This window comes from Vicia villosa, unplaced genomic scaffold (assembly GCF_029867415.1).
Source record: "Vicia villosa cultivar HV-30 ecotype Madison, WI unplaced genomic scaffold, Vvil1.0 ctg.002596F_1_1, whole genome shotgun sequence".
NCBI classification, from domain to species: Eukaryota; Viridiplantae; Streptophyta; class Magnoliopsida; order Fabales; family Fabaceae; genus Vicia; species Vicia villosa.
Window position 1 is genome coordinate 163,571 of NW_026705979.1, and position 24,983 is coordinate 188,553.

Here is a 24,983-nt window from a genome sequence, read left to right on the forward strand (position 1 = left end):
TTATGCTCTCGCTAGGGAGGGATTTAAACCAAGCTCGAGCAGACTCGGTCAAAGTGAGTGTGAAGAGTTTGAGGGATTTTTCTAGGGATCTTGGAATCCTGTTGTCTAGGATACGAGCATGTAAGGATTCTTTTTCCTCAATTGAGTTGAAGTAGTCTCCTGCTTCCTTCCCCTTCTCTTCAAAACTATTTTTTTTAAGATTAATTTACAAAATATTTTTTATAAAATGCATGTAGTTTAATCAAAGTTTCCATAACACCAATAAAAATGCATGTAAGTTATAGATTTTTATCGAACATTTTGAAAATGTCTGTAAAAATTGCATGGTTTTTGTAAAAAAAATGCGACAAACATCTTAAATATTCTATAAAAATTCAAAATACTAATGTAAAAAAAGGAAAAATCCAATAGAAGACTCGAAAAATCAAGTAAATCACACATGTATTGTTAAAATTATGAAAATTGACAAATGATATGAATTTTTTTTCTCTTTTTTAGTCTACTAAATTTTTTGGTGGGTGCTAGGTAAAATTTTGGAAGTGTGAGGCCAAATTCCCAATGCTTTGCCTTCAATTATAAAATTATAAATTATATTGGGTTTGAGTTAAGAAATGTCAGGGGATTAGTAATAAAGGGGGTTGAAATAGAAATATAGCTCAATACAAAATAGTATACCACAATACATAATCATTTAGTTTTTTAAAAAACTTCAAAAATAGACTTATAAAATATAATTTTATAGAAACTAACACAATTATAAAGAAATTAGACTAGTAATTTTTTTTTTCTAGTTACAAGCCTCCTTTTTTTGACCGTGCCATATAACAATCCAACTTGAATTTGTTTTGTTGAATAGTCTAATTCTAATTTAACTTCTTTTTCATTAGAACGTCATTTTAAAGAAATTACATAATATAACTTCAATAAAATCACTCTATTTCGTCGTAAAATCCAACATGCAGCGTAAGCAATTTTGACCTACCAACCAAAAACCAGTCAAATTTATTATATACACTTGTATATAAATGACACTAACAGAGAGAAGCATAAGCATAAGATTGATTAATCAAGTTTCAATTTGCAATTATGGGGGGTTTAATGTATTTGTTTGTGCTGTATTTAGGTATTATAATCCAAATTAACAACTGTTTTAGTAATAGCATGATCATGACATGCTTGCCCAAGAAACATGGTGCACTATTCATATTTGGAGATTCTCTATTTGATAATGGAAACAACAATTACATCAATACTACCACAGATTATCAAGCTAATTATCCTCCTTATGGACAAACTATCTTCAAGTATCCTTCCGGCAGGTTTTCCGACGGACGCATGATACCCGATATTGTTGGTACTATTTTTTTTTAAAAGCATGAGTTTATTTTGTTGTGCTAGTATATAGACTCAAACTATCCTCTAAACTCGAATGAAAGTTGATTTGTAAACGTCTTTTGAATCTTGATTGTGTTAGTATATGCTAGACTCAAACTATCCTCTAAACTCAAATGAAAGTTGATTTGTAAGTGTCTTTTGAATCTTTGATGTTTGCTCTAACTCTGATGAGTCTTGCAGCTGAATATGTCGGTTTGCCTTTGCTTCCACCATATTTGCATCCGGGTCACCCTGAATATATCTATGGAGTTAATTTTGCATCAGGAGGATCTGGTGCACTATCTCAAACAGCTCAAGGAAGTGTAAGCTCATCTTTAAATTCATTAGTTATTGTCTCGTTAAGCCAACTTAATAGTTGTGTAGGGTCATTAGATACAACGACGCGGGTTTGAACCCGCGACATCTCACTCATTCCACTCACTAGGCTACTTGACTCAACAAAAAAAAAAATTCATTGGTTATTATTTTAACTATATGCTAAATTTATGGTTATTACATATAGGTGATAGACTTGAAGACTCAGTTGAGTTATTTAAGAAAGGTAAAGAAATTATTGAGGGAGAAACTTGGACATGAAAAAACAGAGGAATGGATGTTCAAATCTGTGTACTTGTTTAGTGTTGGAAGCAATGATTATGGTACTCTTCTTGATCCAAACTCAGGTGTTCTTCTACCTGTTGATCATCAACAATTTGTTGATATTGTCATTGGAAACCTCACAAATGTCATCAAAGTAGGTCAAGTTTTACTAAATCATTTTTTAATATGATTAAATATCCTTGTTTTATAAGATCTTAAATACTAATTTTGTGATTTTTTTTTAGGAAATTTATGACCTAGGTGGAAGGAAATTTGGGTTGCTTAATGTAGGCCCTATAGGATGCTCTCCAAGCATAAGAATATTGGTAAAGAATGGAAGAAAAGATGAATGCTTAGAAGAAATTTCAGCAGTGGCAAGACTACACAATAAGAAACTCACAAAAATGGTTCAGAAGCTAGAGAATCAGTTAGAGGGATTCAAATACTCAATCACTGATTTCTACAGTGCCCTTTCTCAAGTGTTGGAATACCCTTTAAAATATGGTATTCTCTCACGCAAATATAGAGACGTGATCTGTTAAGCAAACTCAATTGATAGTTGTGCATGAACATCAAATATAGAGACATGGATTCAAACTCACGACATCCCACTTATTCATCTTTAAACGATGAATTTCAGCCACTAAGTTGCCTGACAAAAAAAAATTATTATGTTGTGATTTTTATTTGTTAGCATGTATATTATAATCATTGTTAAGTTTATGTTTGATTTTTATTTTTTTTTGGAAAGGTTTCAAAGAAGCAAGTAGAGCATGTTGTGGAAGTGGCCCCTATAGAGGAGAAGACAGTTGTGGAGGGAACAAAGGGATAAAGGAATATGAGTTATGTGAAAATGTGAATGAACATGTGTTCTTTGACTCTCATCATCCTACAGATAAAGCAAATCAGCATTTTGCCAAATTGATTTGGAATGGAAATGGAAATGTCACATGGCCTTACAATCTAAAACAACTATTTGAAATTTGAGTGTTGTACCAAAACAAAACAATGTTTTCTTGTTTTGATTAGAGAGTAATATTGTTTTAATGGGTTATTGCTTTAATGCTTTGTTTTCTTTGCATCTGTTTTCTCTCTTTGCTTTTGCTTCTGCTTTGAATTTCATTACTAAGGAAACAGACTGAAATAGAGTCTGTGCAACCGTAAATACAATCCAAGAGGAAAGTACAATTAAAAAACAGATCTAAATCCAGTGATAGACACACACATCATGCGCACAATCCAGTTAACCCGCACACGAGAACGAAACCAAATTGCAAAAGATCTGATGTGTGAACTGACCAACACTAAACCCAAATTTTAAAAATGGTTAATGAACTTGACTCCAGCACGGTAACAATACCATTAGCCAAAAAATTACAATGGTTAATGAACTTGACCGCCAACACGGTGACAATACCATTAGCCAACAACTTACAGACGAGTTGCAGCAAACAATCCAACCAATTCTGCCCAATCAAACTGAGGCACAAATATGAGGATGAAGAACTCATCATACAAAACAGCATCAAAGAAAGTGATACAATTGGTTTCAAAAACAAAACAACAGTCCATTAATGGCAAACCGAAAAACAACTGTGAGTTGAGAAACACGAACAACACAAATCTGAAAAAGCCACAAATCCACAACTTGGAAAAGCAACCAAAATGCATATCGAACGCATATCCAACATTGTATGAGGGAAGAACGACAAATCCAACAACCACGTGCCGGAGGAGCTGATCTGAGAGAAGAACAACCACCCAAAGATCAGAGAATGTGAAGATCGGATAATGAATCTGACCGCCAACACGGAAGCAGAACCACTTACCCACAACAGAACCTTGAACGCGTCGGTCACTGGAGAGCAAATCCGCCGTGAAAAAAGAACACATCGTCTAGGGCGAAGGTGAAAACAACAATCCCGGATGGGTTAAAAGGTAGTGCTGTTTGAGAACATCGCACCACCTCACCATGTCTCTACATAGTTACAGTAGCGTTTGGATATGGAAAGGATGGAGGAAATAGAAAGGGAACGACAGTGGAAAACGAGAGAGACGAGAGCTCTAGGTTTTGCTTTCAGATGGATCACCTTTTTTTCAGTATATCTCAATTATGCTATCTAAAGTAACTTCCTAAATTATAATTTGATGTCTCATCTTATCGCTTATCAAGAATACAAATACAAATTACATTTAAAAGGACAAAAATTAGGCAGCAGCCACACCCAAAAATCAGCAATCAAAATGAAAATAGTGAAGTTTTTTTCGCCCCCAAACCCAATACACTGGGTAATCAAAATAGATCAATCTTACAACACAGTTGAACTACTTCAAGGATGCAGAGAAGTCATTAAAGAAAACACTGGGTAATAAAAAAGCTGAGAGTTTGAACAATGTTGTATGCTAATTTTCTTTTGCGGTTAGAGTATAGGATGGTTATTTCACAAAGATAAAAAGAGTAAGAAAGCAGAAGAATTTCAAAACTCAGATGAATCTGATAGATATTATTACAAACTAACAATATATAACAATGCAAACAAGTTCAGCTCCTTAGCCATAATAAAGTTGATACTTGTTCAATAAGACACTTGAAAGGCTAATAAGATATGACGTTTAACTAGCCGAAGGTTTTACACCAAACCAACAAAGAAAAATGTATCTGATCTGAACAACTGAAATCTTGGCAATTGCACTAGACAGCATGAGAACGTATCTTAATCAGTTCACAAATATTCGAGAAATTGGCCAAAGAAAAAAGATTGACTTGGCACTACACTAAGGGTAGCTTTCTCATACACCTGGTTTTATTCATCCTATAATTTCAAAGCAGTTGACCATGTACCTTGGACACTAGGGTGTTTGGTTACATGCCTTGTCCTCAGTTTTATAACTTTCCTTCCCAGTGCATTCCTCAGCCGAGTAGCATGCAGAAGTATCTCTTCAGGGTCCATATTCTTCACACACACCACTCGATCGTTATGGTTCTCTGTTTAGCGCAAGAGAATCATTGGTCACAGTTACCAAAACAAAACTTACTGACAAAATTACGAGCGAGTCCGGGAAACTTACTGTAAAAAGCCTTTAGATGTGGATGCTGACCACGAATCATTTCAGTGGCCACCTCTAACTGAGGATTTGATTCCTTAAACGCTGGCATGTGCGACTCCATAAATGCCCTATCGAATATTTAAAACTAAAAGTAAGAATTCCATGTACAATACAGATGCAAGAAGAAGATGCATTCTGATTATCAAAACTATCTCAACTCAAACTTGTTTGTTAAAATGCAGAAACTAAAAAATTAACTGTAATTCATATTGAATTTGTTCTAACTGTAATGCAGAAACCTAATACTTATACATGAACATGATTTGAGATTGGGCATAAATCAAAAATTGAATAAAAGCAAGAAAAAATGAATCATTTTCCTAATAATTCCACAAATCGAAAAAGAAAAAAAAAACTTGATGGTTTGTGAAAGCATAAATCGATGAAATGGAAAATTTAAGGGGAAAGTGAATGTTGTATATTTATACCTTATACCTTTGCTACTTCCACCCCAATCGCTGTAGCTAACAACAAGCTTCTTAAGTTGCCAAACTCCTCGCAGAGCCATTTGATCCTGCGGCGGTTGTGGGGCGGATGACGGTGGACAGGGACGGAGGCTCTGTGTGATGTGCCGTGTTTAGGGTTATAATCTTTCAGCGTGCGTTTCAGTGAATAATAAGTGGTGAATTTTTCCCCATTTTTTAATCAAAATAGTTTTAATTTTAAAATGAGAAAATAGAATGTGAATGAATTTTAGATTGAGAATTTCTCACTCCTCCCCTTAGATCTCTCACGCACCACTGATTTGACAAAATTTCTCTTCTGTTTTCGTATATGTATTTGTGGAAGCTCTTTTTTTTTGTTTAACGTTGTTTTGTTCCGTAGATGTACCTACAGAAGTTTCTGTAAATGCATCTACGGAAGTATTTGATGTTATATTCGTGTCAGACTCTTGCTCTCCCCAATTCTTCACTTTCTCATTTCCAAAACCTCACTTTCTCTCAAACTCAAAAAACAAACTTCCAAACAAATTCATTTCTTGCTCTCGAGTTCGGCCGGGAACGTCAATATCAACTACCAACACATTCCAACAAGTTCCAAACTATATTTAATTAGTAAGTTTTTGACTTATTTTAGAGTTTTTTAAAAATAGAGATTGAATTCGATTTTTAGGTGTACGAATGATTGAGTAGTATTAGAAATAAGGCTTAGCTATAATGTAGAGCTTGTTCCAAGTGTAAAATGGACGATCAATCCATTAAAAAGTGGTTTTGAACCCTCTGCAACAGTGACCAGACGTCATTGTTGCGTTTTGAAGGTTTCAGAACCTTCCGTAGATGCATATAGAAGAGTGGAACGTTGGATCCTTCCGTAGATGCACCTACGGAAGAAAACATTTTTTTCAAATGTAAGACACTTCCGTAAATGTCGCGTGCCAGAGCCTAAGTCCCCCTCAGAGGGAATTAGGTGTCGGATCCTTACAAGCGTTGTCTTTACCACATGGCTGCTGAGGACATCCACTGCGATTGCTATGCTGATCACCGTGAGACGGTTCCGTTTGATGAGATCATACTATGTTCTGGATGATTGGCTGTCAGTTTGACCATCATTGTCTGTTATCTTCCGGAGCGCGTCATGCGTCAGTTCGGCTACCAGCAGACCATACCTCGCCACCCTTCTGACTCCGCTCCTATCGCCATGACTCGTCAGCAGCTAGATGAGGTCTTTGCAGACTGGGAGCACCATTTGATTCCTGACGAGGCTCAGGCGACCACATCAGAGGGGGACTGGAGTTGCGTCGACGGGTACATCACTTGGTACTACAGAGTGTCGCACCCATACATGCTTCCCACCGCACCTGGATCACCGCCCAGACCAGCCCACGAGGAGATTATGCGGGCTCATCAGGCTCAGATGGACCACACTCAGGATGTTCTTCCTCGGGGTTGTGAGATAGCTGACATGGCGCGGGAAGGCATTCCCGATGATTTCATCACTAAGGGGTCTGCTGGCCTACGTCTTGTGGAGGGTATCCTTAGGGTGACAGAGAGGGCATTTTTGTACCGTAGAAACCGTTCCAAGACAGGTGGGCCACTCGACGGTAGAGAGAGAGTAGCCAGCAGACGTCGCGGTGGACGTGGAGGCGGGGCCAAAGGCGCGGGATGATGTACGGCACACACAGTAGTAATGCCGACGGATTTTTAAAATATGTGTATTTTGATTTCATTTTTGCACGGGGATTTGATATATGTATTCGACATTATTGGGCGACGATTTATACTATGTTTATTTTTCGTGTACTATTTTCTTATTGTCTTTAAATCGCATTACTTTGATTGACTGAATGGGGTTTTTCATTGTTGTTATAAAACTTTTGCTAATTCAGACAAGTAATTGGGCTCGAGTGGTAAATGAGCTCCTGCTAAAGAACGAAAATTTGAGGAATACCGAATTTGATTCTTAGTGGGAATAATACTTAGTCAATGCCATGACCTGTCGGCACGACTACGGATGGCAACGGGTCGGGGACGGTTATTACCTTCCCCAAATCCAAACCTGAATCCCCAAACAATTCTCGTTTCCCACCCCAAGCCAAAACGGGGATGGAGAATTAAAACCTAAATTCGACCCAAACACATTCGGATATCCTCGCCCCGCTACCATCCATTTAGTAAAATCAATTTTTTTAATAAAAATACTTATTTCTTTCAAAATTAAATTATTTTATAAATAATAAAATGAAAAAATTTCAAAAAAATTCATACATACATTTCAAATATTTTAAATAATAAATACAAATCAAAATATCAAAATTTTGGCCACGTATTTAATATTCTAAATTATCAAAAATATATAATAATATACATATAATAAAATAAACGGGGCGGATTCGGGGTGGGTACTAGTATCCCCATTACCCGATCCGTCCACATATTTTGTAATCGGAGAAAACACAAACCCGAATCCAAACCCAGTCATAATGAATTTTTCCTGTCAACTTCGGGATGGGTTCGAGTGGGTATCCGCGGGTATAGGTTTTATTACCATGCCTAGGCACGACTATATTTAGCCAATGCCATGATCTCTCAGCATTAACTTTGGATTACTATAACCCATTTTCGTAAGAACCAGAGAGCATAAATAAAACTTTTGCTAATTCATTTTGAGTTAAAATTTCGAAAAAAGAAGGGTGTCAATCCAAGTAACATTGGGCTTAGAGATAACCTAGCCCATAAAGCAAGAACCGTTACAAGATAAAAAAAATAGTAATAATGAAATTAACCGTCACAATAGTAAATATGTAAACGGTAGGATGTTATCATAAACCACAAATCACGAAAAAAAAATCCAAATAACCAAGTTTAATAAATAATTTACACCAAAAACCATGTTTTCGGCAAAATTACGCATATGACCAGGTTTCAGAGGTGGCCTCCACATAGGAGCCACCTCATGTGGCGCCATAGGCCAAATTCCCTTAACTCATGCGCCACCCAGGGTGGCTTCAATGAGTATTTTGGCCTTTTTAGCCACCTAGGGTGGCGCCTACTCTCATTTGTTTTTTTTTTTTAATTTTTTTTTTGTTTTTTTTTTGTTGTTTATATACTATTTTTTAATTTTTTTTTATTTATTAATAAAATGGTTTTTAACATAAATATATAAGTTCAGTGAATCAGCTAAGTCGAGTGTCCACTGAAAAGAGTAGTTCATTGATTAATTAAAAGGTAGCATAGAAAATAACCAACAGAAAAGATAAAGTAAAACATCTAAGAAATCACCACGGTTAAAACAATGTCATTAGGTCCATGCATCATTTGAATGGCATCAATGTCGTATTCCACCTTATGCCAGAAACTTATCGTTGCTCCAGTCACAGGATCGTCCCTTGTTTTAAGCCTGTTGATGCTTCTTATCTGTTCGCCGGCCTCGTACTCCCCCTCTAAAAATCTCAGGAGAGTCCTCTTGAGTTGCTCGACGGAAGAGATATTCCAAAACATTACCGGCATGGGAGGTTTGACGGCGGAGAATATGACATGTCCGTTCCTTCTGCGATACTCCGGCTCAGGTTCGGCACGCCATGTTGATCTCCGGGGCGGCAACTCTGTTGTCCGGTGACATCCATCTGGCCTAATGGTTGTCCGGCGAGGCATGGTTGTGTTTGTGTGATTGTTTGGTATTTGTAGTTTGTGTATGTGTGTGTAAACTCAACCATAGGAGCCACTAATTTATAATAGTAGTGGGTAGAAAAAAGTAATGATGTTGCGTACTGTTTACAAGCACGCCTAACACGTATGATAAATGCAGACACACTGACTTGATGGGACTAGACGAAAGCATGCGTATTTGACTGACTGTCCAAAATAAAGAGTGGCAGTATGGGCCATGAAGACAATTTCACTACGAGACAAAGACATAACTAGTTGATTTAATAAAGGATAATACAAATACATAACAAATACAAATACGAATACCAATACAAATACAAATACAAATACAAATACAAATAGGAATAATAATACAAATACAAAAACATTGTCAATAAAAATACAGATGACATACAACTAATTGTTGGTGGAATTTGATCCACGGTTAGGACAGGTATTTTTATTGTGCCCGACTTCACGACATATGCTACACTTTCGTACCATTTTCTCATGATCCATCTCGGTTGTGATCCGGGTGCTGTTCGGGCGACCTCTTTTCTTTCTCCGCATGTTATCATTATGCCAAACCACGTCCCCTTCATACGTAGGCCAATAATCCTCCTTTGCCATCACTTGAAATGAGTTGTTGTACACCCCGAGCAAGGTATCTGCCTTGTAAATGGGAGATAAAAGTGCTAACGGATCTTGATGCGCATACGAACATGCTGCAATTACATGAGAGCATGGCATCCGAAAGGCTTGAAACTTTCCACAATCGCACCACCCTTCATCTATAAGAACCCTGTATTGTTGTCTCGGAAGGCCCTCGTTATGGTCAATCGTTTCCTTAACACTGAAGGTCCGGTTGAATCGATCGAAAGATGTCACAATGTGGCTGTTGGCTTTGGCAGATTGCTCTTTCATGAATTTGACGCATGTTTCGCTCCATAATTGTCCGGATTCTATAACTGCATTCCAACGCTCACCTCTTCTTGCGAAAAGAGAAGCCATCCTATAGTATGTTGCTTCCACCAAGGCAGTAATCGGAAGGTGTCTGATGCCCTTAAACACCCCGTTCATAGACTCCACAAGATTCGTAGTCATGTGCCCCCATCGCTTCCCGTTGTCATATGATCTGGTCCATTTCTCTCTAGCAAGACTGTCAACCCATCTGCCTGCATCTGGATTTGCCGCTACAATTTCTTGTCGATAATATTGGAACGTCGGTTGCGTCAACGCATATCCGGCATTTACGAGAGTCTTCCGAAGAGCCCTGTCCTTTATCTCCCGCGTGAAATTTTGTGCGATGTGTCGAATACAATAAACATGCGTTGATGTAGGGTTTTGCCACCCGTTTGCTGGATTGTTGTACGCACTCTCGATGGCAGCATGTCTGTCTGAAATCAAGCAAAGTCCAGGTTGGGGGGCAACGTGTGTCCGAAGATTTCTGAGAAAGAAACCCCAACCTCCAGCAGTTTCTCCTTCCACAAGAGCGAAAGCAACAGGAAAGATGTTACTATTTCCGTCTTAAGCCACAGCCATCAACATGGTGCCTTTATATTTTCCGTACAACCAAGTTCCATCTATTTGAAGAATTGGTTTGCAATATGAAAATCCTTGTACACATGGGCGGAAAGCCCAGAAGAGCCTGTTGAATATCACATTTCCTTGAAGTGATGTTCCGTCTGGAGATTGCGCCGGAAGGGTCTCTAAAATAGTAACAGTTCCAGGAGCATAAATTTGAAGCGCATATAAGAAATGTGGGAGTCGTTTATACGAATCCTCCCAATTTCCATACACAACTTCGATCGCCTTGGTCTTCGCCAGCCACGCCTTTCTATAAGACGGAGTGTAGTTGTACGTTGCAACGATATGAGAGATTATCGTTTTCACCTTTAACGATGGATCTTTTTCAACTAGAGGCAAGATTTCTTGACAAATGATGTCATAACTGAGCTTACGGTGATCTTGTGAAACATTTGTGTTAATACATGTGTGATCTTGGGAAATATATCCTATAACCCATGAGTCACTTCTCTTCCTGTATGATGCATGCAACCTGAATCCACAATCAGTGTTACTACAGTAAATTTTGTACCTTTCGACATTGGCGCGATCAACTCTAAAGTCAACATTGTTTGCCATATGAAATCTTTTTATGGCCATGATACATGCCTCCTTAGAACGAAATCTGTCTCCTACTTTTAACCGTTGATCTGTTTGGGTGTATGGATCATAGAAAATATCAGTCGATGGTTCGTCATCCCCATCAAAATTCAGGTTCCTCATGTGCACTGGAGGCATATGCACTTGATCTCGTGGTACAACAACTTCCGGTTCATCTTCACTTTCCTCGTTTACCAGGTTATCAACTTCTATTTCCGGTGCTTCTTCTTCTTCATCTACAACGTCGACCTCTGCTTGCTCGTCTTCAAGTGCATCAATGACTTGTGACTCAACCATTTGTGTGGTTTGAACTTCTGGTAGAGTAACATACAGTTCTATGCATTCGTAACCAGAATACTCATGATTGGCAAACATATTCTGCATGTCTTCATCGTCTTTGATCTCAACTTGGATAAACTTGACCGGGTTGTCTCCACGAAGAAATCGATATTGGTAAAAAATCTGGGATACACCATCCATTGCAAGCTTCGTCTCTAATCTCCCTTTGAAGTAACTGAAATTTGCTTTTCTGCTTAAACAAAATCGTTTAACCTCAGTGTTTCTAAACAGAAAACCAACTTCTTCGTCGTCATAGGTCTCGCCAAAAATATGAGCGTTGATGATGTATTGCGGAGGGGCCATTGTTGAGTGGGTAGAGAGTTTTATTTCAAATATGTAATCAGATGTGTAATGTGTTGTGTTAGTTTACACGTTATAGGTTTCCTTTATGTAGACGAACATTGAGTGATGACATTTGTGAGATGTGGAGGCAGCGTCGCAGCCGTCTGTTACAATTCCCTGTTGCCCAACTCCCCATGTTTCCAACCGCGGGATACCTTGCTTGGTATAGAACAGTCACAACCCCCGATATGTATGTGTCCGACCCCTACTACCTACACGACCCCCGCCAACAACAACACGCACAACAACCACCCCAACAATACGCACAACAACCACCCCAACAATACGCACAACAACCACCCCAACAACCACCCCAACAACGACAACAACGCCAACAACGCCGACAACGCCAAACATCCGAACAACCTGACCATGAGGAATTTCAAACAACACCAACAACGCCCTACCAAAGTCAACCCTTCCAACAACAATCATGGGGCTTCACCCAACAACTCCGTGACGCCGACCCCTCCACTAGGCTACCCGTCCAACAACAATCGTGGGGCTTCACCCAACAACACTACGACGCCGGCCCCTCCTCCTCCACTAGGCAACCCATCCAGCAACAATCATGGGCCTTCACCCAACAACACGGCGACGCCAGCCCCTCCAGCTACAATAGGCAACCCAGCCCCGACATGGGTCTAGATGACAATTACGACCCAAACGAGCAAATGACCACTCAATCGTCACAGTACGAATTTCCACAACACCAACAATATGGGTACACCACACCCCAGCAAACAATGCCATTTTTTCAAGGTCAATCAAGCGCTGGGTTTTACCGACCATGTGACGCAACTCCACCGCCAAGACAAATCTTTGAGGGCATGGGGACCCGACTATTTGACAGCAACATACAAGAATACATGTCCAATGAGCGCATGGAGGGGCTAATCCGAGGACCGCCTACCCAGACACAACAAGAACAACCAAGGAATAGGGGGGGTCGTGGAGAAGTCGGTCGTCGAGATCCTTCCAACCGGATTCGAGTAGTTCCAGATTGCGGAACTGGCGGTGAGAGGGGTCATGGTCCGGCGCCGGGTCGGGGGGGTCATGGTCGGAGGGGTCGTGAATAGCATAATATCCATGTTTTATTATTTATCTTTTTTGTACCGTATTTGTAATGTTTGAACTGTATGACCGTATTTCTAATGTTGTTTCTGCATTTCTTGTATTTGTAATGTTTGGAATGAATGACATGTGGTGTTTCATTATTTATTTAATTGTTAAAACAATTTTGTTAATAAATAAAAAAAATTTAAAAAAAAAATAGTATATAAACAATTAAAAAAAAACAAAAAAAAAAACAAAAAAAATATATATATATATATATATACATAGGCGCCACCCTAGGTGGCTAAAAAGGGAAAAATATGCATTGATGCCACCCTGGGTGGCGCATAGGTTAAGAGGTTTTGGTCTTTGGCGCCACCTGAGGTGGCTCCTATGTGGAGACCACCTCTGAAACCCGGTCATATGCGTAATTTTGCCGAAAACATGGTTTTTGGTGTAAATAAATTATTAAACATGGTTATTTGGATTTTTTTTTCACAAATCACATTAGTAATAGGTTTATGGCCTTTTTTCTTTAATTGAAAAATAAAGAAAGATAGGTCAGCCTTGCAAGCGTGGTGGTTATAAACTTGCAAGCATCATCGGAACAAGATGAGTAAAAGCAACATTATTCAGAGCACGTGAAATTTTTTACACTTTACATAAATTGCGGGTTATGTCTCTTCAATTATTTACACAACAGTCTCTATCCCCATCTATATATAATTTTAATTCAGTGTAAGTATTAAACTTAAGGTAAAAAGACTTTATCCCCAACTCTATCACTATGGGGTAATGCAGCAAAGTCTATCGAAGCAAAGGACATAACAGGAACAAATCAACAAAAAGCTATATAATTAGTAAAAAAAAAGTTAATATACATTTAATAAACCTTTCAGAAACACACAACAACATAGATAAGGATAAACCATGTAAATATATATATATATATATATATATATATATATATATATATATATATATATATATATATATATATATATATATATATATATATATATATACACACACACACGCCTGAGAGACATATGGTGGATCTTAACCCTCAAAAACATTAATCATCAATAGAAAACCATAATTCTTCAATCAAGAACACTCTACGACATGAATAAAGTTTAAGACTCTCAACCAAGCGCTTGGGCTCGAGTGGCAAACGAGTCTCTGCGAAAGACGACATTCGAGAAATACCGAGTTCGATTCCTGGCAAAAACAACGTTTGGCCAGTGCACGTGCTTCCGTATCACGAGCCAGATTAGTCGATCTACTAAATAGGTTGAAACTGGTGCGAAAGAAAAAAAAAGTTTAAGAAAAAAATGTAAAACTTGATGACAGATCTATATATTAAAATATTGTTTTCAAGTCAAAAGTTATTATTTTTCTTCCACGTCCTTTATATTAGTTGATAAATCTGAAAAAATAATATCATTTAGTGTAAATCCTCATTCTAAAAAGACGGAAATATAGAAATAATAAACTCTAATTGAACATAAGAAATCGAGATCATCCAAAATACTATATTCTAACATGGCGCCACCATCTTTTTCTATAGAGAGTCGCCTCATGGATAATAGAGCAAAAGATTGAGAACCAAGTCATATTCAATAATTAATATAATAAAAAACTCATAAACTAAATTTGTTTGATGATAAATTACTATTATTTTCTATTAGGGTTTGATGACAAATTATAATAAACAAACAAAAATATATAAATACAAAAAGTAACAAGCAGAGAGTATGTATTTTTGAATATTATTAAAATTTGTTTGATGATAAATTACTATTATTTTCTATTAGGATCATTTATAGATGATGAACTAATTAAGTATGTGATAAGTTGTATTTTTATCATTTTTAAGGGCTTGATTTTATCATTTCATCTAGTACATTTGTCCCATTTTTGTTCTATTTCATTCACTTCTCTTTCCTTGTTTTCTTCATGTTTCAGGAGGTTTTGAAGCTGTAAAGTCATGACCGAGTGGATAGAAGCTGAAACGAAAAAAAATACAAGAAAATGCATGGAAATTAGACAATAGATTATCAAGGGACATTACGGCTGGGTCGTAATGGCCAATATATTTTTAATGGCCCCAAAAGCAACTTCCTATTTTTGGCATTTTAACAGCACAAAGCTGAGGGCATTACGGTCTGACTGTAATGGCTCCAGCAACCTCTAGATTTTATGTGTTTTGTTATTTCGCTTTTGACCCTTCCACTTCTCAGACTGTTACATTTTGTTTTTAAGCCTCTCTAATTGCAAATTATGGCTATTTTTAATAGGTTCGTGGCTATTAAAATACCTTGTAATCTCATATTACGCGCTCTTACCATTTCTGTTTTTTGTATACACTAGTTTAGAACACTTTTATTTTCCTAGCAATTTTACATTCTTGCAAAAAGGTCTCCAATTGAGCATGTACTTCGATGTAATCCAGTTTCATAATCCAGGTTCAATTTCCTTATTCCTTTATCAATCATCTACTTTTATCTTATGCTTATGTATAGGTCTAAAAATATGTATGTGCTTTTCTTTAACATGTGTTAATAGTTTTATTTAGATTTAGGACCGCGGGGACTATCTAGATGATAGACCTCATGTAGATTCTAAATTCTATTAACAAAAAATTATGTGTTTGCTCTGCTCTTTTAGGACTTAATGTATATCTCTCTCTGAAAGCAGAGATAGTCTTGTATATCAGTCGTATACGGAAAGAGAATGATTGATATCCAAGCTAAAAAGACTATATGGTTAAATCGATGCAACAAAAGTGTCTCTAGTTTGACTGAGAAAATCTCTTTCAAAATAGCTTTTCTTAAAGGATCCTAAACTAATTAATTACGCTACAAAGTAGGTGGTTCATTGGTTTAGGACAAGATCATACACTGAAGAAATGAGGTATGATCATTTTTATCAATTCATTTATGCAAAACATGAATTCTCATAAAAAAATGTAACACACGAGTTTTAGATAAATGAGGCATAGGTTGAAATTGTAGTCCTATGTCTGTTTTTATAAACTTTAAATGAACCAAAATCACTTCAAATCAAATTGATCATAAATTTAGCTAATTAAAAAAATAGAAAAATATGTACTCCGAACGGTCCTCAATTGAACAATATTTTCTTACTATTTTAATATGTGTGCGTTTGCAGTCTTTCAGTATGAAGGTGCGGTTTCAGAGCTGAAATATATTGTTTGTGAATGCAATTATTTTGATTTGGCAGGTATAGTTAAGAATATGGGATATAGGGAAGTAGATACTATATCGTACATGGACTTAATGTTTGGGATGAATATTTTGTCTGATGACAAAGGTACCCAAGATATTACAAACATATGTGAGGTGAACTTAAGTGTTGATATTTATGTACAACATCCACTGTCTCACCTAAGTTTTATGATGGTCCTATAGAGGATGAAGATATAAATCTTGACGATATTGTAAATCTTTATGAAGAAGATTTCTAAATTGTATGAAGAAGTAATGAAAGGTGATGAAATGTAGGTGCATGAAGATATAGACCGTGGTGATGAGGTGAAAATAGTGAATCCAGTGAAGGTATGTGACATGGTGATGAGGTTAAAGATGGTGGAATGAATACAAATGGAGTACAAATATGTGTGGTGAATGATGGTGGAGTGTAAAATAGTGAGGTTAATATATGTGAGGTGAATGTAGGCTCTGAAAGTGATGATGATAGGAATGATGTGACTTTCAATTATGAAAGTGCATGCATGGGATATAGCATTTAGTTACTTCAATGATAATGATGATTTTATTTAAGACGAAATGGATAATTTGTTAGACTATGATCATGGTCCACGTGGTACAAGAAATATATAGAAACACATGAGGGAAATTAATGAAAGTGAAAATGACATTGAGAAGTAGGAAACTGGGTATGAAACTCGTGAGAATATCATAACAAACAAGAAGAAACAACTAGTTTTCAAGTTGCAAAAATATATGACAAATTATAATTGGGAGTTATGAATTTATTTTGCTATCAATTGTGATTTTTTGGAAGAATAAAAAATCATGATGTGCAATCTAATAGGAATCTTAAGCTCATTGAAAATGAAAAATTAAGGGTTAGGGTTAAATGACGAAGATATCATTGAATGTTAGGTGCACTAGGTGCAAAAATCTGGTCATAATAAATCAACTTGTAAGGTTCAACGATTAACAATCGGATTTGTGAGCACATACATGAGTGAATCAAGGGTGTCACACATGAAGGCTATAAGAAGAATCCTGAGATACTTAAAAGGATCGATAAACTGTGGAATTCTATTTCGACGAGATTCTGAAAACAAAGAAGCTACGGTTACTTGCTATTCATATGTTGATTGGTGTGGAGATAAGGAAGATCGAAGAAGTACAATTGGTTATTTCTTTTAAGTCTTTGGTGCCTCAATCTTATGGTACTCGAAAAAACAACTTGTGGTGGCATTGTCATTGTGTAAGGTTGAATATATAGCAGGATCATATGTTGCATGTCAAGCAATTTGGATCAGATATGTGTTGGAAGATATCGTAGTCGAAGTGAAGAAACCTCTGGTGCTGCAGACCGATAACAAGTCAACTATTAATCTTGCAAAGAATCCAATTCTGCATGGAAGAGGGAAGCATATTAAGCTAGATTTCACTTAATCAAGGTGAACTTAAAGTAAGGCATTGCTCAAGTGAAGCACAGTTGGCCGACTTTTTCACCAAAGGATTGAAGATCGACAAATTCTTGAATTTGAGAAAGAAATTAAGAATAATTCATATTGACTATCATTAGCGTATGCTCGACAATTTCGATTATAGTGGATATGTTGAGATTGAACTTAGGTACAAGTAATTGTATATAAATAAACATAGTTTGTAAGTTCAACTCCATATCAAAAATATTCTTCATCTCATTTGAGGTCACCCATCATCAACTACTTGTGATTCTTAAACGGAACAAAATTCAATAATTATTTTATCAATGGTAAAAAAATATTTAAATACTAAATTTACTTTACATATCAAATAAGTCATGTATAGCACTACGTATATATATATTTCTATTCTAATGGGGAAAAGTATGAACGTGATCTCAATGATTAGATAACTAAGATGACGGACGATAAGGGAAAACGTAGTGGAGGCTTAATTACCATTCATTTTTCATTTATGGTAATAAAGACATGTATTTCACTTTAAGGTGGTTGAAAATGATCATTCATTGAAAACGAGTTGCATTGCATGCACACAAGTAGGTGATAGTGGATATGCATGTACTTTAATTATCATTTTTGTTTCAACTCAACAATAACTAGTGGTGTGTAATAATTGATTCATAGTTTGACATTGATTTCCAATCTCAAGTCTCGACCAAAATTCAATAATATGTTACCCACCTTATCAATAATATATAAGAAGAAAGAGAATCATTGAAAAGCTTATTTTCGACGTTATACGCATTTATTTGGCTTCTCTCATTACACGTTGTCTACTCAATTATTTGCATCTCATTCTCATGTATCTTTTGAAGGGCATGTGTCGATTTTGGGTCATGTCAAACTTGGACAAAGTTACTTGAAGTTGAATAAGTTGAAGACTAAACAAGAGTGCCATGAAGAATGCGTTAAGAGTGGGGTTTCTAACTATTAGGTGTTGATATTTAGAAATATTTGGTGTATATATTTTGAGAGAAATAAAGTAAAAAAAATTGATGTGATAAATAAGATAAATTAGTGATGTGATGGAAAAAAAATATAGAAATAAATTTAGATCTTGAATAGATGTTAGAGGGGGTGTATATTACTAGTAATTTGTTTATTATTATAAAAGAGTCTAGTAAAAAGTATAAAATGCAAAGGAAGTAGTAGCACTTTATAAATAATAGAATTAAATGTATTTTTTTATCTTTTGATTTTTCAATTGTGTTATTTTAGTTTTTTTACTGAAAAACTCATTATTTGATTTTTTTTCCCTTTCGCTTAATCATATTCCACCCAATTTTTTTTCGTGAATCGTTTGAAATTATCTATATTCTTCACTTTAAAATTTGTTGAAATTAATGAACAATTAATATTCATGGATATGTTCCAATATGACAAAAATGAGCAATTGGATTAATGACAATGTATTGCAAATAGTCTCACATAGAAAGTTCAGCTAACTTTAAGAGCAATTTATAAAGACCTTGGAGCATTGAACATAACAAAAGGACAAAAGAGAATAAAGTGCCACATGGACTGGTGTGTGGTCCCAAGCATTATGACACTTGTCTCAATCATACAAACCATCGTCGGGTGGCGACACCCGCTCTGGGACCGGGTTCGAGGGCGTGGGCGTGGAGGCGCTAGTGCCGACTTGTAGGCAGCACTTAGGCACGACGCACCGAGCAATCGGATTATTTGTCGCGTTAATGAGGCGACGCCTACGGATAATTTAAAACATGCAACACTTCATAAAGTGGTGCAGGATGTATCTATAGGAGAACCATTGAAAAATTTATACTGAAAAGTGTTGTTTCATCAAGAGTTGCACACTTATGAAACAAGACATGCATGACCTATAAATATATTATTCATAATTTTGAAAAACACATAGTCAAACGTACATCCTCTTCATTATTACACACACTCTTCCTTGCAAATTTGGTTTTCTTCACCAGTCTTGTGCAGACTCGATTAATAGGCTGAATTATCCTGGATATTCTTGTTTTCCAACTCTAAGACAATAAAGAGGGTGCTTGAAATACTCTTAAGGAAAGTGACTTTATTCACGATTCAGACCTGGATCCATTTAATCTTACTGAAATTCCTAACAGTCTTAAAAGTATTTACACAATGGCTTCAGAGCTGCAGTTTCAAGAATCAAAGTTATGAACCATGACCTTTTCAAGTTGGATCGCTTTGGTGGAACCAACTACACCAGATGGCAAGACAAGATGATGTTCCTGTTGAATGCCCTGAAGGTTTACTATGTCCTAGATCCTGACTTAACACTGATTCCTGAACCAACAGAGAATGACTCTATAGAACTCGAGAAGGAGCGCAAGAAACATGAGGAGGACGAACTGCTGTGTTGTGGACATATTTTGAAAATGTTGTTTAATCGTCTCTACGAACTTTATATGGATAATTTATCTGCAACAAAAATGTGGAAAGCACTCGAGTTTAAATTCAAGGTCGAAGAGGAAGGTACAAAGAAGTTTTTAATTTCTAAATATTTTTATTTTAAATTTATAGGCTCCAAGTCCATTCTTCCCCAAGTGAGTCCTTGTGAATAAAATAAAAGTTGTGAAAATAGAAATCCCTGAGACCTTTCAAGTCAGTGCAATCACTATAAAATTACCACCTTTATGGAAAGGCTATAGAAAGAAATTGTTGCTTAGTTCTGAGGACTTCTCTTTGGAGAAAATCTAAAAATATTTTCAAATCGAGGAGGAATTGAAGGAGAGGGAGAAATCAGAATCTGCGGGTCTTTCCAAAGCCAATGATGTGATCGCCAATGGAAAGAAGAAACATGATAGCATGTAGAGTCATCTTGGACCAAAAAATGAACATATTAATTTCAATAATTGTGGCGGTCAGAAGGGTGCGGAAATTGGATGTTTTGTTTGTGAAAAACTTGGATGCTATGCTCGCTATTGCAGGTACAACAAGCCAAAAAATGAGATCAATGGAGTTCATACAAATGATGTCAGAATTGCTACAGTGAGTGAAATAACGACAATGAAAGACAAAGTTCAAGGTCGGTGGTACGATACATGTGCTACAGTACATGTCTCTTATGACAAGGCTGCATTTAAAATATATTTTGAGGCAAATGATGGACAAGAAGTACAAATGAGAAATGAAGTATGATCTAAATTTGTTGGAATCGGATCTGCCGAACTCAACTTCACTTCCAAAAAGAAAGTCACTCCTGTCAATGTCCTTCATGTCCTCGACATGAATAGGAGTCTTGTTATCGGGGATTTGTTGGGAAAATCGGGTATTAAATCTTTTTATGAATCGGGCAAACTTATATTGACCCTTAATGGTGTATTTGTTGGAAAAGGATATTCTGCTGAGGGAATGATCAAACTCTGTACTACCAACAATATTAATAATGAAATTTCTAATTCCACTTACATGCTTGAATCCATTTCTTTATGACACAATAGATTAGCACATACCAGTATTAGTTCCATGAAGATACTAATTAATTATGGATTGATATCATGTAATATAAATTATTTTCAAAAAATGTGAATTATGTGTTAAATAAAATATGATTAAGAAACCTCTCAAAGGTGTTGAAAGCAATACAAATCTACTTGTTCTTGTACATTCAGATTTATGCAAATTTAACGACAAGTTAACCCGTGGGGGAAATATATACTATATTACATTCATCGAAGATTCTTTTAGATACACACATGTATATCTCTTAAGGCATAAAGATGATACTTTTAATGCCTTTAAAATTTTTAAAGCAGAAGTAGAAAATCAATTAAGTAGAAATATAAAAGTCCTTAGAGTGATAAGGCCGGTAAATACTTTTCTACTGAATTTAATTCATTTTGTAAAGAACATGGCATAATACATGAATGTTTTGCACCTCGCACGCCACAACAAAATGGCATGGCTGAAAGAAAGAATAGATCATATCAAGAGATGTTGAATTTCATGTTGATGCACTTTGAACTACCACTCAATTTGTGGGGTGAGGCCTTATTATATGCTTTCCATATATAAATATATATATATATATATATATATATATATATATAATAGAATTCCTTTAAAGAAAACCGATATATCTCCATATGAGGTATGGAAAGGTAGAACACCAAATATCGATTACTTTAGAGTATTGGGGTGTGTAGCCTACTATAAAAATATGGATCCTAAAAGAACCAAGTTGGGTCCTCAAGGGATAATGTGCACTTTTGTAGGATATGCACAAAATAGTAAAGCATGTAGAATTCTAAACTTAGAGTCTAATGTAATTGTAAAATCCCGGGATATAGAATTCTTTGAGAATCTTATCACCAAGGATAAAGAATCTGAGTGGGCCGCAAATGAAAAATCTTGTGAAGAAGATTCCTTTCGGGTTGTAGAAATATAACCTGAAAGAACTTCTCAGATCATTGAATTACAACCCAAGCCTAGGATAAGAAAGAGAGTTCAAAAAACAAAGAATCTAGGATCAGACAAAATTGATCCTCAACTTATTTCCTTTTATCTAATTGAAGGAAATTGTAAGAATTTCATTCGAAATATTCCTATTATTCTTCAAGTGGAGGATAATCCCAAAATCTATAAGGTAGCAGTAACCTCAAGGGACTCCTCCTTTTGGAAGGAAGCTATCCAATATAAAATGGATTCAATTGTGTCAAACCACACTTGAGAACTTATTTACTTCCAAGGGGATCAAGACCCATTGGATACAAGTGGGTGTTTAAAAGGAAGTTCCATAGTGATGATACCTTAAACACTTATAAGGCCAGATTAGGGGCAAAAGAATTTAGACAAAAAGGTGTATATTACTTCGACACATATGCATCAATAGAAAAACAACCACAATTAGATTATTTTTTGCCTTAGCCTCTTTGAATGACCTTATAGTTCATTAGATGGATGTTAAAACAACATTCCTAAATGGAGATCTTGATGAGGAAATATACATGGAACAACCAGAAGGCTACGTGCTTCGTAGAAATGAACAACATGTGTGTAAAGTTGACAAATCCTTATATGGCCTAAAATAGGCACCAAAACAATGGCATCCAAAATTTGACTCTGTAATAATCTCAAATGGATTTATTCGTAGTTCTTGTGACAAGTGCTTATACACGAAGGTGTGCAAAAACATTGTAATATTTCTTTGTCTCTATGTTGATGACATGTTGATAATTAGCAATGACTTGAATGGAATTTTAGAAACAAAGAGGTTTCTAACTTATACTTTAAAGATGAAAGATCTTGGACTGGTTGACACAATTTTAGGGATCAAAGTTAAGTGAAATAGTGGGTTATGAACTTAACCAAACACATTATATTGAAAAAATGATTGATATGTTCAAACACCTAAAATTTAAGGAAGTAACCACTCCATTTGATAATGTCGTCAAACTTCAAAATAACAATAGAAGAGCAGTGGATCAATTGGAATATGCAAGTGCAATAGGGGGTTTTATGTACTTAATACAATGTACCAGACTCGATATAGCATTTGGAGTCAGTAAAATGAGTAGATTTACTAGTAATCCAAGTGAAGAACATTGGAAGGCAATCACGAGGATTTTTGGCTATCTAGCCTTCATTATGGTTGGTTCCCTGCCATACTAGAAGGATATATCGATGCAAGTTGGATATCTAACATTGAAGACCATAAATCTACAATTGGGTGGATATTTACATTAGCTGGAGGAGCAGTTTCTTGGAAGAGCAAGAAACAAACAAGCATTACTCTTTCGACCTTGGAATCAAAGTGCGTGGCTCTTGCTTCCGCTAGTCAAGAAGAGGAATGGTTGACGGATCCTCTGTTAGAAGTTCCATTGGCTAAAGACAATGTTTCAAAGGTGATGATACACTGCGATAGCTAAGCCACCTTAGCAAGAGCATTCAACAAAGTGTATAATGAAAAGTCTAGACATATAAGGCTTAGATATTCATTCGTGAGAAAATTGATCGAGGATGGAATCATTTCACTCACCTACATATGAAAAAGCTATACTTTGGCTGATCCATTTACTAAGCCACTATCCAGAGACTTAGTAAAAACAACCTCGAGGGGAATGGGTTTGAAACTTCTTGAATAAGAGTTCTAACAACGACGACAACCCAATCTTATGTTAACAAAACATTAACTTTAAGATTTAACGGGTAACAAGAAGTCATTGAATTGGATGTATGTCGAGCATTGAGAATAATGTTGACTATTTTAATTGGAGGGTTGGGGTTTTTAAAAAACCTCTTAATGAAGTTCAAAACCGATGGAAAGTATCTCATGGTAAAAGGATACAACATGAACTTCACCTATGTGAATTTCGAGATGGTGTCGTCTAAAAGTGAGAGTTGGAGTTTTTGTCATGGAAAATTCATGAAATAAGATAACATATGGCCATAATAAAGTGCTAAGTGAGATATGTAGATTAAGAACCTGTCGCGGGGAAAAATCGTTTGTGGGAATAAGACACCTGATGCCTTCTTTGGGCTCGAGTGCTCAAGAAAAAGATTTTTCTTTGTTTTTGTCACGACCAAACTTTTTATTGTTTCCAAAGTAGGAAAAGGAAAAAAGCTGCAATAACCTTAAAAGTGGGGGAGAGATCTTGGGTAAGAGGGTTGGTTATACGAAGGGAGGGTGGAGATCCTCTCCATTTCTTAAAAGAATGGAAGACTCCATTACTATAGTTTTGAGTATATAAAATTAAATAAATGTGAAATAAATGTCACATATCATGAAAATACGTGTTATTTATATACAAAACTATAATAATGGAGAAAATGGAAAGAGAGAAAAATGGAGAGGATCTTGACCCACGAAGGGAAGGTATTAGCACCCAACGTATCTATAGTACACTATAGGCTTCTTTGTTATGTTTGTTTCATTCTATGCTATTGAGGAGGTTCTGTTGTGAGATAGGTGGGAAACTAAGGTGTTTGTTTGATTATGCTCGCAAAGATCATCGCGGTCCTCTGCATACATATCCCTTAGAGGGAATCAGAGCATCTGTAGCTCGAGGTCCACGGGTGCTAAAGTTTGAGTGGTTTGAGGGAGAATTTTTGCTCGCCAAGGATACGACCTTGTGCCTACGTATTCTCAAAGGGATGTTGAGAAAGTCAGAGCAATCGTAGTTCCCACTTATGCTAGTGGAAGCAAAGGATAAGAGACAAATGTCATCTAAATGTTCGATGTA

At 36.2% G+C, this 24,983-nt stretch overlaps 3 protein-coding genes across 3 annotated transcripts; 1 reads left to right on the forward strand and 2 right to left on the reverse strand.

Moving 5' to 3' along the window:
• The first annotated feature begins 967 nt into the window (after positions 1-967).
• On the forward strand, positions 968-3,315 carry LOC131639328 (GDSL esterase/lipase 1-like). The gene is made up of 5 exons (XM_058909830.1): positions 968-1,354; positions 1,576-1,697; positions 1,898-2,128; positions 2,220-2,478; positions 2,726-3,315. Exons 1-5 carry the CDS (start codon positions 1,087-1,089, stop codon positions 2,959-2,961), a joined length of 1,116 nt encoding a protein of 371 aa, XP_058765813.1. The 5' UTR covers positions 968-1,086; the 3' UTR covers positions 2,962-3,315.
• Positions 3,316-4,449: 1,134 nt separating this feature from the next.
• Positions 4,450-5,703, reverse strand: LOC131639329 (large ribosomal subunit protein mL43-like). Its single transcript, XM_058909831.1, has 3 exons — positions 5,511-5,703; positions 5,044-5,150; positions 4,450-4,960 (listed from the first exon to the last, which is right to left on the reverse strand). The coding sequence occupies exons 1-3, from the start codon at positions 5,588-5,590 to the stop codon at positions 4,788-4,790; spliced, it is 360 nt and encodes a 119-aa protein (XP_058765814.1). The 5' UTR covers positions 5,591-5,703; the 3' UTR covers positions 4,450-4,787.
• A 2,992-nt stretch (positions 5,704-8,695) lies between these two features.
• LOC131639320 (uncharacterized) lies at positions 8,696-11,975 on the reverse strand. Its single transcript, XM_058909821.1, has 3 exons — positions 10,791-11,975; positions 10,154-10,451; positions 8,696-8,715 (listed from the first exon to the last, which is right to left on the reverse strand). The coding sequence occupies exons 1-3, from the start codon at positions 11,973-11,975 to the stop codon at positions 8,696-8,698; spliced, it is 1,503 nt and encodes a 500-aa protein (XP_058765804.1).
• Between the last annotated feature and the right edge of the window lie 13,008 nt (positions 11,976-24,983).

Coding starts and splice junctions, on each gene's coding strand:
- LOC131639328 (XM_058909830.1), top strand. CDS start 1,087: ATGGGGGGTTTAATGTATTTGTTTGTGCTGTATTTAGGTATTATAATC. Junction 1,698..1,897: donor CTCAAACAGCTCAAGGAAGT/GTAAGCTCATCT, acceptor TATTACATATAG/GTGATAGACTTGAAGACTCA. Junction 2,479..2,725: donor GGAATACCCTTTAAAATATG/GTATTCTCTCAC, acceptor TTTTTTGGAAAG/GTTTCAAAGAAGCAAGTAGA.
- LOC131639329 (XM_058909831.1), bottom strand. CDS start 5,590: ATGGCTCTGCGAGGAGTTTGGCAACTTAAGAAGCTTGTTGTTAGCTAC. Junction 5,151..5,510: donor GGAAGTAGCAAAGGTATAAG/GTATAAATATAC, acceptor AATATTCGATAG/GGCATTTATGGAGTCGCACA. Junction 4,961..5,043: donor ACATCTAAAGGCTTTTTACA/GTAAGTTTCCCG, acceptor TGCGCTAAACAG/AGAACCATAACGATCGAGTG.
- LOC131639320 (XM_058909821.1), bottom strand. CDS start 11,975: ATGGCCCCTCCGCAATACATCATCAACGCTCATATTTTTGGCGAGACC. Junction 10,452..10,790: donor TCTGGGCTTTCCGCCCATGT/GTACAAGGATTT, acceptor TTCACGCGGGAG/ATAAAGGACAGGGCTCTTCG. Junction 8,716..10,153: donor TTCTCTTTTCGCAAGAAGAG/GTGAGCGTTGGA, acceptor TACTCTTTTCAG/TGGACACTCGACTTAGCTGA.